Source organism: Micropterus dolomieu, linkage group LG07 (genome assembly GCF_021292245.1).
Source record: "Micropterus dolomieu isolate WLL.071019.BEF.003 ecotype Adirondacks linkage group LG07, ASM2129224v1, whole genome shotgun sequence".
Lineage (NCBI taxonomy): Eukaryota > Metazoa > Chordata > Actinopteri > Centrarchiformes > Centrarchidae > Micropterus > Micropterus dolomieu.
The window spans coordinates 23857651-23870995 of NC_060156.1; the positions used below are offsets into that span (position 1 = coordinate 23857651).

General features: G+C 41.2%; 1 protein-coding gene across 1 annotated transcript in view; it reads right to left on the reverse strand.

Annotated features, from left to right (window-relative positions):
* Positions 1 to 1613: 1613 nt before the first annotated feature.
* The window catches only part of LOC123974213 (CD209 antigen-like protein A), a 17704-nt gene continuing 5972 nt past the window's right edge, over positions 1614 to 13345 (reverse strand). The window contains exons 3-5 of the mRNA XM_046054759.1: positions 10529 to 10671; positions 9085 to 9194; positions 1614 to 2354 (exon numbers count right to left, since the gene is read on the reverse strand). Of these exons, the coding sequence (XP_045910715.1) occupies positions 2198 to 2354; positions 9085 to 9194; positions 10529 to 10671 (410 nt within the window). The 3' untranslated portion in view covers positions 1614 to 2197. The remainder of the gene's footprint in view (positions 2355 to 9084; positions 9195 to 10528; positions 10672 to 13345) is intronic.

Here is a 13345-nt window from a genome sequence, read left to right on the forward strand (position 1 = left end):
TAGTGGGGATTACTGATACCTACCAGACACCTGCAGTTAAAGTTTGTTACACACACTAGGCTTAGAGGTTGCTGCTCATCTTGTATTTTCTATCTTGCTGAACAGGTCAGAGAGAGTTACATTTAGTTTGATTTTGAGCTAGCAAGTGGCTATTCCTCATTTTGGAGAGATCTCTTTAAGTTATATTTGGTTATTTGATTTAAGCAGCATCCACCAGCCCTTTTCCGTTCTGTTTGTAAACCCTGTCAACAATAAACAACTTGCAGTTTTACCAAAAACACTCATGTTGCTTCCCTTTCCCCACGAGCCGGCTCGTAACAGACGCTGACAAGCTTTCTTGACAATGGTGTCCATGTGACATTGAGAGTGAGGTTGTTGTCCTGGCACCAGCTGGTTAATGGCATCACCTCTTCCAAGTAGGCCGTCTTGTTGTTGTTCGTGTTGAGTCCCAAGATGGTCATATCGTAAGCAAATTTGATGATGATATTGGAGCTATGCTTGGGAACTATAATTGCTGAACAGTGAGTACAGTAGAGGGCTGAGCACACAACCCTGCGGTGTGCCTGCGCTGATGATCAGTGGGGAAGAAGTGTGGCCTCCGATTGTCACTTGCTGGGGTCTGCCTGTCAGGAAGTCAAATATCCAGCTGTAGATGGAGGTCTCTAGTCCTAGCCCAGCAAGCTTAGAGATAAGTTAGAGGGAATTATGTTGAATGCTGAGCTATAATCAACAAAGAGCATTCTCACATATGTATTCCCTGTCCAGGTGGGTAACACTGTGTGTCACCAGGGCGAAGGAATCATCTGTAGCTCTGCTTTGCCTATATGCGAACTGAAGAGGGTCCAAGGTGTCAGGGAGGGAGGAGAAGATGTGGGTTTTGACGAATCACTTTGGAGCAACATCGTCAATATACTTACTTTATCCTGATTATCCTGGAAGCCGATTTTTCCTGTTTCAGTTTATGCCTATATGCAGGCAGCAGAAGAACAGTGGTCTGCCTTTCGGGGGCCCCGGAGAACCGTGGAGACGGTGATAGAAGCACAAAAAAATGACAAATTAACACATCAATAACGTGACGTAGGCTGCACGCTCCGCTGCTGAAAAGCATTCCGAGACGCTTCCAGTGGAAGTTGACGCTGGACAGAGGAAGGAACGAAACTGTGACGCAGTCGTAATGCAGCATGCAGGAGTCAGTCGACCGTCCGAGTTAGGCACATAGCCTACACGTGGTATAAACATACGGTCAGTAGTTTTAGGAATTTGAACAAATGGCTAGTTTTTGTTTTTGTTGTGAGAACTATGTCAGATTTCATTCTGCAGTTTGTCTGGATTAAGATACAGGAATTTTTTAGCACTGGTTTCTGCACTTGATACCTGTTGAATGCTTCTTTGCACTCAGAGCATGGGGGTGTAGTAGACAGATCATTTTTTAACCAATGGACCAGGGTTCAGGTCTGAGTGACGGAGTCAGAGGTGTTGCAGAAACAATGATAACAGGTGAAAGATGAGACATAAAGACACTTGAGAATAGTTTTTCAAATTTGATTTATTTTAAATTGCCAGCATTGTATAGCTTTGAAACTAAACCTTTAAACCAGACCGATGCCATAAGAAATGTTCTCAACCTGTCAAGAAATCTTTAGATAAAGCACTAATTAAATGTTTTTAAGAAACTGTTTGTCTTCCTCTCATTGTTGTTTGGAACATCAGCAAGTTGGTGAGTTTATGTGACAAGAAAGAAATGGGAAAAAAGTTCTCCCAAACTTGTAACAATACATTTCTAAAGTTCTTGTACCGTAAGGGGCAATCATCTTATGTAAAAACAAGTTATGGAGATATCTTTTAAAGTTCAGAGCAGAAGCAAACTTCATAGTCCGTCATATTCATTAAAGATCGTGAGCACCAACTAAGAAGAGTAGGAGATACTGTAATATTGATACTGTAAATAATGCACTTTTGGATGCCTGGCAGAAAGTCTTGAATTTCAACTTGTTGGAGGAGAATGACGAACTGCTGCAGAGAAGTTAACACAGAAATATGTTCTTCAAGGATGATGAACTCTGATGAGAAGGAACGATAATAATATACTACTCTCTTTCTTACACACACAAACATGAAAGGACACTCAATCCCAAAGGCTTTTTGTAAATTCATAGCTTAGTTTGTAAAAGCATGTGCATATACCTTTACACCAATGCTAAGCCTCTTTCTCACAGATCCATCGCAGAGAAGCAGAACATGACCGATCGTTCCAGTTTTCTTCAGTTTTCTTGCCAGTTCTGATATGAGCACAGTCCTCCTCACCCCACTTTGAATCTCCACCACCATTATCAGGCTGACCTGCTTCCCAATACCTAACAGGTCAGTGAAGAAGACAATCATGAGATACAAATCAGAAGTATAGCAAATACAAAATGCTTCAACAATTGATTTAGGGCCTTTTCCCTCTTTCACTCTCTTCTCCACATTTGTCATCTCTGTTGAGCTTATCACACAACCCAGAGCTGACTTCAGCCCTGAGAATAAACTTGCTCCAAATGGAAAGTAAACTTCTTTGATTGGCCCTGTTGATTTCAGCAAAATAGAAGATCGGTCCAAGTTGGGAGGGGCCGCTGGTACACCCCCTCCATATTGAAGTACTGATTTGGCCCAGTCAGACACACAGACAGCGTTCGCTACAGCAGACTGGCCGGTCGGTGCGGTTGCGCATCATAAAGTAAAACAGAAACTGAAAAATAAAAACTCCTGACCCCTGACCGGTTCGGCCTGAAATGGACCGGCCGTTCGGGATTGCTTCCAAACGCCACAATGGCCAGTGCACCCCTGGTAGCCGCGGCCCCTTGGCCCCAGCCATTTCTCTCAGGTTTTTACTAACAGTTAAATTTTACCTATAGTTCATAATTGACCCAAACAAATAGAAAGTACAATAAGTAAAACTGATAAAAGGGTATTTATATATATACTTATATTTCAAAAATACAAATGTATCAAACTAAAAAGAAATTTTGCCCCCAACGAGCCCACTGAACAGCAGTGCTGTACACATAGGCCTACAGTAGGATGGCAGAACTTACACATGTATGCCAAGCTTTGTGTGTGAGTAGGCTACACATTTCAGCTTATGAATGGTGTTTTGTGTTGTAATTGTTTGTTGCACATTTTAATGCCTTGATGACGGGGTAGGGGGCTCCCACTTAAAGCACTGTGGCTCAAGGCCAGCCATATTCACCGTCTTGATGGATGATAGCTTTCCGTCCAGAGTCAAAATATAGAAAAACATCTCTAGTCCTTTCCTTAGTTTCAGGTAGCCAAAGCTAAGCCCAGTAGTGCACAATATCAAAGTAGTAGTACTGTACTTAAGTAGGCTACACAATGTATTTATACTGAACTTGAGTATTTTCTTTTCCACTTACTACTTCACCACATCTCAAAGGGAAATACTGTATGATAATACATAATATAAATAATCATTAATTGCAGTCTGATACAAAATAGTTCAACCTCAACCAACTACATTAATGTATGTGAAATAATAATCTAATGATATTGTAGGAGTCATATATGTTTATTGTTGGCATAATATTTTATTTTGTTAGGATATATTTATATAAGTATTTTGGACACTGGGTGGCAGTGATTAGATGCACATGGTTGTATATAGGGGGCATAGGTGAGGGAAGTGGTATGCACAGGTGGGGGGAGCACACACTCCTTCTCACCAGACCACAGACCCAGACCACGGATCCGAATACATGCAAACAACTGGAAACAAGATAACAATTCAACCAGTACGTTCATCTGTTTGTACTATTTACTACTGCAATAAACCACTAACCTGAACTGCAATAATCTCTGGAAAATCTTGTGTCTGCGTGAAAACTTCACTCCTACCTGTGTATGATGGCACAGCTAAGGAAACTGGAAATAAGGCTAGAGATACAGCAAAGCAAAGATTGCCATTACAGATATAATAGTTACAGTCATATTTTCTGCTTTGAGTAGGCTTTTTTTAATTTTTAATAGGCTACTTCTACATTCTCCTGCTTATAGCTTACTTACATACTTTTATTTAACTTTTTCAATGCAGTACTTGAAGAGTATTTTTACAGTGAGGTATTGGTACTTTTAGTTTTTAAAGGATCTGAATAGGCCTAATTTACTTTGCTCACCACTTGCTAAAAAAGCCAATGCTGCAGGTTGCAAAGAGGTTGCAGAATTTTTGACTGCATTTTCAATAATAATTTAGCAGACATTTGGCTAGAAATGGTAAAATCAAAATGCTAAAAAACAAACAAACAAACAAAAACTACAGTTACTGCATTCATGGGGTCTTGCGCTTCCAACTTCTACTCCGTGTGTGCACAGAGTTGGAATTTCCTGCCATTGCTCAAGAAAATGAAATAAAGAATAATAATTGTTTTTTTTATAATTATATTAAGTTTTATTTAATAATTAATTTAATAATTGTTGATTTATATATGATTTGCTATAAGAATAGAATTACAGTGTTTATAATGATACGCAAATGAAGAACTAAACTAGGTGGAAGTACTGGCCTAACTGAATATTTATTATATTTCATTTGCAACTGCATTTCTTTTCTTTTAGAGCTCCCTGGGATCATTGCCTCACTTAGATGGCTTAAGGTGCTTTCAGACCAAAAGCGAAGCAAGCATTCTGGCGGTGAGTTTACATACAAAGTCAATGCAAAGATACGTAGAGCTGCGATTTCCTGTTGGGGGCGGGGCTGGCGATGCGAAGGCAACACGAAGGAATTCGCGTGAGTTGAATATTTTCAACTCAAGCGAAGTAGTCACATGACGCTGAGTCGCGATAGCCTATCAGTGTTGCGATTGATTGCGTTATGTGGAGAGGACCAGGCAGAGCAGGGGATTGAAAATCTGCTGGCCGGCTGAGAGCTGCTAAACTTGGGGGAGAGGAGCAGGGAGCAGCGCTGCAACCTTTGGACAAATAAACACCTGTAGTCGGTGGGATTCTGCTCTGACAACTACCGCGTTTACTCGCGGGAGGAGCTCGGAGTTGACTGCTTGTATTAAATTAGCTTTTTACTTTAGTTTTTGGGATTTCAACGTTGATTTATCTTCACTGGAGCTTCTCAGCAGCTAGCTTCCGTGCACGTCCGGTTCCAATGTTGTTGTTAGCGTCATTAGCTCTGTCAGACTAGAACTTCATATTTATATAAAAACTGGACAAAACTGGACATTGCTGGGAGAAAAGAAAGCGAGGAGGTTGAACTACCTGGTGAGTTTAGAAAACATGTGTCTGTAACTTTATTCCAGCTATCATTGTACTTTACTGTGACCAAGTTAGCATAGCATAGCCCTGATCGATCCAAACTCCATTCAGAAAACAAACATTTTAGAAGTTATTGTCCTGCTGTCTTGCTGACAGACCTGACAATGCATGAATTCATATGTTTAACAAATCTGCATCATGTTGTAGTTATTTTGACCCGTTTATTGCTATTTAATCACAGCAAAATGTTTACTTTGGGTTCACACAGTTGTAGTAATGGCGAGTTGTGTTTATTCACGTTATTGCATTAAAATCGCCTTCTCGCGTTGTGTGTGAACACTTGCAGTGAATGTACACACGCGAGGAAAGCGGCGCAAGGCGAAAATTCGCGGTTGGTCTGAAAGCACCATTAGAGGCCACGAAAACCTCAAAGGACCAGCTGTACCCTCACAAGCTCAATGTGCTCATAGGTATGCTCCTGCAACGAACACTGTTTTTGCTCTCACTACATGTCAACGGGGTCAGACTAAATAAACAAATATTCTTGTGAAAAAATAATTTTATTTAAAATATTGTTATACATTAAGTAATTGGCTACTTTTGTACTTCACAAATTGATTGCTGTGTTGATGTGAAATGACATGTAGACAGAACAGTTGTTAAGCAAATCTGAATGTTTGTGTTATTTGTTGTACCTGTTTAATAACATTTTATCATATCCTTGGCTGAATGTACAGTAGTGCTTATGTAACATTTTTGATCATGTTGTAATGGAAGAACTGAGCATTAACTGGGAGGGGTCCCTTATGGAAAACCATTTCACCTGAACCTAAACGGTTTGCATTATCAGAACAGTTAGACATGATGTCATATCGTGTTTCAGCAACTTTAAACAAAATAAAAAAATCAGACAATGGTTATTAATTAATTAGAGGTAATATTGCTTTGATATACAAAAAATATTTCCTTTTCCCTTCCACAGATGCTGTGCGATAAAGCAGTTTCCAAATCCCATAGTGTCTGCAGTCTGCAGAAAATGCAACGAGTCCTACTCAAAGATAACCAACCCTCCACTCCAAGGATAAGGATTGTGCCATTTTTCAGTTTCAGTTTGGTTTCACCATTTGTACTATATGCTTGTGATGGAGTACCCTCACTACAGTTGAGTAAGCGCTTGGACTGCCATATGTTGCTGTCAAAGTTGCATGTTTGGTACCCTGTAGACCTGTGTTTGAATCTGGGTAGGGTGACTGCTCTCGCCTTTGTCCACATATGGTGTCAGAAGTGGGACGGCTTGCCGTGAGGTCATCTGAGCCGTGCCCAATGTCCAAACCGTATGAGGGACCCCCATGGGTAACATTAATGATGGGATGTGTATAGTGTACTTTTCAGTAATACTGATCATATGTCATCATTTTACTGATTTTACTTTTATTTGAAGGTATTTTGGTCAAGATGTGATACATACTGCTGTACCTTTTAATGTACAGGAATTCTTTTTTTAAAGTGCACCAAACAGCAGTTTAAAGTATTTGGCCTTCTTTGAGACCCCTGGTGAACTGGGAACGTCTGGAGGAGACCCCTGTCCGTGAGATCTTCAACTCAAACCTCCGGTGGAGCTTTTCTGGCATCCCTGTGGAGGTTCGGGACATTGAACATGAGTTGGCAATGTTCAAAATCTCTTGCTGAAGCTGCAGTGGAAAGCTGTGGTCTCAAGGTCATAGGTGCCTCAAGGGACGGTAACCCTCGAACACCGTGGTGGACACCGGTGGTCAGGGAAGCCGTCCGACTGAAGAAGGAGGCCTTCCGGGATTTGTTGTCTCGGAGGACTCCGGAGGCGGTTGCAAGGTAGCGACGGGCCCGAAGGACTGCATCCTCTGCTGTGGCAGATGCAAAGCAGCGGGTGTGGGAGAAGTTCGGAGAAGACATGGAGAAGGACTTTCGGTCGGCACCAAAGTGTTTCTGGAGAACCGTCCGCCATCTCAGGAGGGGGAAGCGGGGAACCGTCCAAGCTGTGTACAGTAAGGATGGGACCCTGTTGACCTCAGCTGGGGAGGTAATTGGGCAGTGGAAGGAACACTTTGAGGAACTCCTAAATCCGACTGACACGCCCTCTCTAGTAGAGGCAGAGCTCGAGGCTGATGGGGGATTCTCGTCAATTTCCCCAGTGGAAGTCACTGAGGTAGTCAAACAACTCCACAGTGGCAAAGCCCCAGGAATTGATGAGATCCGCCCAGAAATGCTAAAAACTTTGGGTGTGGAGGGGCTGTCTTGGATGACACGTCTCTTTAACATTGCGTGGAAGTCGGGTACAGTGCCCAAGGAGTGGCAGACTGGGGTGGTGGTTCCCCTGTTCAAAAATGGGGACCAGAGAGTGTGTGCGCTTTGTCGCCAATCCTGTTTGTGATATTCAAGGACAGGATATCGAGGCGTAGTCGGTTCGGTGGGCTTGGGATCTCGTCACTGCTTTTTGCGGATGATGTGGTCCTGATGGCATCATCAGTCCGTGACCTTCAGCTCTCACTGGATCGGTTCGCAGCCGAGTGCGAAGCTGTTGGGATGAGGATTAGCACCTCTAAATCTGTGGCCACAGTTCTCAGCAGGAAACCGGTGGAGTGCCAACTCCAGGTAGGGAATGAGTCCTTACCCCAAGTGAAGGAGTTCAAGTACCTCAGGGTCTTGTTCACGAGTGAGGGGAGACTGGAGCAGGAGATTGGCTGGAGAATCGGAGCAGCGGGGGCGGTATTGCACTCGCTTTACCGCCCGGATAAGCAGATGAAGATGGATGGATGGATATCTTAAAGTTGACTTTACGTATTTCTAAAATGACACTTAATACTTTAAGTTGTTCCAAAATAACACATTTAATATACACTTAGTATAGTACAATTAAAATGTAATAAGTGCATCCAAAAAAAGTGCTACTTAAGTATATTTCTTTTTCACTTGGGAATACTTTACTTAAAACAAACAAAGGCATGCTATATAACATTAAACATTACTTTAAGCTATTATTCCATTTTATATCACTACTTTTTATCACTACTACATTCTGACTTAAGTGTATTTATAAAGAGGCAGAGTGGTTATAATGTGCTATGGAACACGGTTGGAGATTCTTGGAGCACAGTGGTATAAACTGGTATTACTATTAGTTACATTAAATCACAAAATCATAATGACTTATGAACTATACTATAGCGTCTCATGCATGTTTGTAAGTGATTATAACAATTGTTATGTCTTATGGAAGCATTATATCCTGTTATAAATATATGCATAAGACATTATAGTGATGACATTCATAGAAAGTGTTACCAAAGTAATTTGTTTAAAAGAGAGGGGAGGGAAGTTAACTGGATGGGTTTTGAGGACCTGTTTGAAAGATGACAATGTGTTAGCTTGTCAGATGTGGCGAGGGAGTGTGCAGCAACGGACAAGGCTCTGTTACAACAGGTCCGGCGCTTTGTCCTGATGGTTTTTAGTGTTATGTCCACAGACCTGAGGTGACGAATGAAGGTGTGGCAGGGGAGGATTTCCGAGAGGTAGGGAGGTGCCACAATGCTTGCTAATGCTAAGAATAGTTAATAGTGATTTACTTGCTAAAGTTGTTGATCATCGTTGTTGATCCTGTCCCAGTATCAGCCATAACCACAAAATATAACTTAAAAAAATCTCTAGAGAAAAATCGACATAATTTGCTCATGTAGGTCAAAATTGTACTGCTTCATCAACAGTTAAAAACTTTTTATAGTACGTTTAATATTATGATATTGCTCACACTTCACATGCAGGAATTGCAGATGTAGAAACACATTTAAGCCAAACCTCAGAGTCAGTGGAGTTCCATCAATCCATTTCCAGCTCCCCTCCTTTTCCTCAATAGTCAGACCAATCCAACTCCAAGTTTCTGCCTTGGTGAAGTCAGATAGGAATTTCTGTTTCAATACAAAAAAAGCCAGTGTTTATTTATGAACAACTTTTTACATGCAGTTTACAGGAATTCATATTTGATAAGAATCGGATCCAAATATAGTTATTTCCTTTGTACCAGCAACTAATTGTGAAAGTACAGAGGCAGATTTAAGCTCAGCATGAAATCTGATCCTGACATGAACACTGCTTCACAACTTTGTCCAAAACTAATGCATTCCAGTTAACTCTGATAAGTTAGTCTATCTCTTTTTAACACTGTCACCCGCCACAGTTTCACTGTTATTCTGTGGGAAACACTGTACAGACAGCGCTCTGCTGCAGCTGACTGGCCGGCAGCGGATTATAAAGTAAAACATCAAAAACTCTAAAATGCCAGTCATCCCCTGGGCACATGTGTATGGCAAACTAAGTCGTAGTCCACACGTACATGGGTATTTTTATAAGCAGAGTTTTTCCTTCGTTTAAAAAAAAAACTGTCTACATGAAAATGCAAAACACGCTATCAAGCGCTGTCAAAATCATGCCAAACCACCAGGTGGCAATATGAACCTAACCGTACAGCCACCTGGCCAATCAAAGCTGAAGAAAATAAAGCAGGCAGTGGTGCACATTCTGACATCAAACACAGCAGATAATGGCGCAATCTCCATAGATAGTATATTACTGGACGAAGCCATCCCGCAGATTTGAATGCAGAGCAGTGAAGCTAGTTTTGAACCAATAAAATACCACAACAGGGCTACTTCCTGTTGGCACCAGTGTGCATTATTGTCCAGCATAACCGAGTTTAATGACGTATGGCAACAGCAGAAACACGGTAATTCTGGTAGCTGCATAGCTGCGCCAACAAAACGTTTCATGGCTCAGTGTGTTTGTCTGACTTGGACCGCCACTGTTTAATCTGCCCACCTACAAGGCTCACCTTCCAAACACCAATGCAGCGTCACTGATGGCCGAATAGTTTTTTTAGATTCACTGAGAGTTAATTTAATTAATTTAATTTAATTAGTTATAATCTAAGCAACACGGTTACATGACGGTATGTCACAGGGTTTTGACGTCATTTTTGGACATACATAGAGCCCTTCTATACGACAACACTGCAACCAGCAAATCTTCACCCTGGCAGAGGTTTTCAAAAATGTTCGGTTTCAGTGATCTGATACTGCGTTTCCGTGTGTGCGAACGTCGAAACCACATAGAAAAAGTCACAGTTTTGAAAATGTTGGTGTAGACAGGGCCTAAGAATACCAGCAAAAATGCACTAAAGGAGTTTTCAAGGTCTATGTATGTAAGCAACGAGTGGTCAATACTTGCAAACACACCCATACTGTACCTGTTCTTTAGCACTGTCTATGATGACCAGATCTGCTCCTCTGTTTCTGCAGTCCTGTCTGCCTTTTGTCCACGAACCAGCCTCACTGGAGAGCAGATAACAGGAACACAAGAACATCCTCCATTCAGCAGGACACAATGTATCTGTAACATACAACATCACCTTTGGACCGGACTGAAATATCTCTCCAATTATTGATTAATTGCCATTAACGTTTGAACAAAGATTCATGATCCCCAGACGTCGAAACCTAATGACTTCAGTGATCTTCAGTGACTTTTCCTCTAGCCCTGCCATGAGCTTCACATTTGTGGCTTTTTTGGAAAATGTCTCAACAACCACTGGATGGATTGCCATGAAATGTTCTTCTGATATCTACATTTCTACAAAATATCACTGAGCCTTCCCTTTCTGTTTCCCCATCAGCACCTTGGCCTCATCCTGTCCGAGCTGATACAGGACTCCCAGACAGCAGCACTGCTTTCTGAGCTTCTTCCACTGGACTCTACTCCATCTAAACCTTTCTGTACATATGTATATAGTTTACTATTGTATACTTTATTTTTCAGCTTCTGGTTGAAACCAAGCGGCAAACTTATGGTTTCATCAGTGACGACATATAGGAAGTAAATAAAACTGCAATTCATAGAGTGGCCACTTGAGGCTGGCTGCAGAAGGGAGTCAATCTCCATTGACCCCCATGTTAAACTGCCCAACAGAATAAAGCATGTTTAAAGCCTGGTTCAAAAAATGGTTTTAGTGTGTGGTAATGTAGGTGATTGGTGCACATGCATGGTCACATGACAAGGTCAAATGACCTGCAGCTAATCAGGAAGTGATGGAAGGTTTGCTAGTCTCCGGGGAGAGTGTTTTGCTTTCCACTGAGTACACTTTGTGGGTGCACTCTCCCTCTTGTGCAGGGTGACATCCAGACGTGAGTATCCCGTTCTCCATGGAGAGAACTGGAGAAGATTGATGGTAATGCCTGTCGGCATTGCAAGCTGTATGGTGTTGCATTGAATGGTCTCAGCTAATGCTATTCTTTTGTTTTCACTCATGTGACCGCTTGTGTGACTGATGCTTGCTATGTTAATAGCATTTTCTTAACCTGTATCTAACAGCACCTGTAGTTTGTCCTCTTTTTGACTAAAGTATAGTAAATAAAGTTATTTGTATGTTTCAGTGTGTGGCCACACATCAGTTGTTGTGGATTTAGGGATAGATAAAGGTAAACAACATACATGTGTCTATCTGTGTATCTTACGGAGTTTTAGCCCTGTGATATTTATGTTTTTTTATCTTTAGCACTGGAATTATCCCTCCCTCCTGCTCCATTACTGTGCTATAGGACTTTGTGTAACCCTGCAAAGTAAGCTTATATTTGATTCTTCTGTTAATTACATGCAAGGCAATGTAATTTTGGAACTTGCAACTAATGTCCTTTGTTTGTTTGTTTTAAAGGCGAACCAGGCTCGCCACTGTTTTCTATTGTTTTATCCTTTTGTTTCTTTTGTTAATTTGTTTTCCAGTCCAGTTTTAAGATGTCTGTTGCTCTTGTTTCATGCCCCACTGTGATCTACTGGGGGTCATATTTTGGATGGGGGTTTAAATACAGATTACTCTCTCTCTCTGTATATCCACAGCTTGACTCTGTACAAGGCTGGGTTCGGCACACTGCGTCCCTTTCCATGGTGAGTCTGTAGTGGTGTGTATACTCAACTTCGACACTGCATGGTATTTTGTAGTAAAAAATTTAGATGTTACCCTGAGAAGAGTAACACTGTTTTCCCCAACCAATTTATTATCAGGCTAATTTTAATTATAACGTTGGGATTTTAACAATATACTTTGTAATAAAATGTACTTACTTTTGTACTTTGTAATTGTTCCTGTTCGGGGGTTCATGACACACGATCTTATATATCAAAAGTTTTAAAGGGTTCCTCCTGCCCTTACCAGGAGGTGGCGTTGTCAGGTCCAAAAGGTATTCTTTCTACTCTATTAGGCACCACAAGTGTACATCGCTAATTTCACCCTCCATGACAACTGTGAGGGGGGTGAAATTTTTTTTTATAACTCACCTGTTTAAATTATATTAAGCCTTAGAGTTCTGCATTATTAGGCACTTGTCCGCTTTGATTGACAGGTGGCTGCTGCTGCTATAATAATAATAATAATAATAATCCTTATTTGTAGAGCACTTTTCAAAAACAAGTTACAAAGTGCTTTAACAAGTGTAAAGAATAATACAAAAAAAACAAGATAAGAGCATGAAAACATTGAAAAGACTAAAATACAGATTAATATAAAATTAGTAAAATAGAATACAATAAAAGGGATAAAATAAAGTCAAATAAGATCGGGAAAGGCTCTCCTATAAAAGTATGTTTTATGAAGGGACTTAAAAGAGTTCACTGACTCAGCCGACCTGATTTCCTCGGGCAGGCTGTTCCAGAGTCTCGGGGCCCTGACAGCAAACGCTCTGTCCCCTTTAGTTTTCAGTCGAGACTCTGGAACAGACAACAGACCTCTGCCCGAGGATCTCAAGGTACGTGCTGGTGCGTATGGGACTAAAAGGTCAGAAATATAACAAGGCGAGAGGCCATGAGGAGCTTTAAAAGTGATCAATAGAATTTTAAAGTCAATTCTAAAACATACTGGGAGCCAGTGTAATGAAGCTAAAATAGGAGTAATGTGGTCATATTTCTTTGTTCTGGTTAAAAGCCTGGCAGCTGAGTTCTGGACAGTCTGGAGTCAATCAATAGATTTTTGGGTTAAACAGGTGAAAAGGCTGTTGCAATAATCCAGGCGTGATGA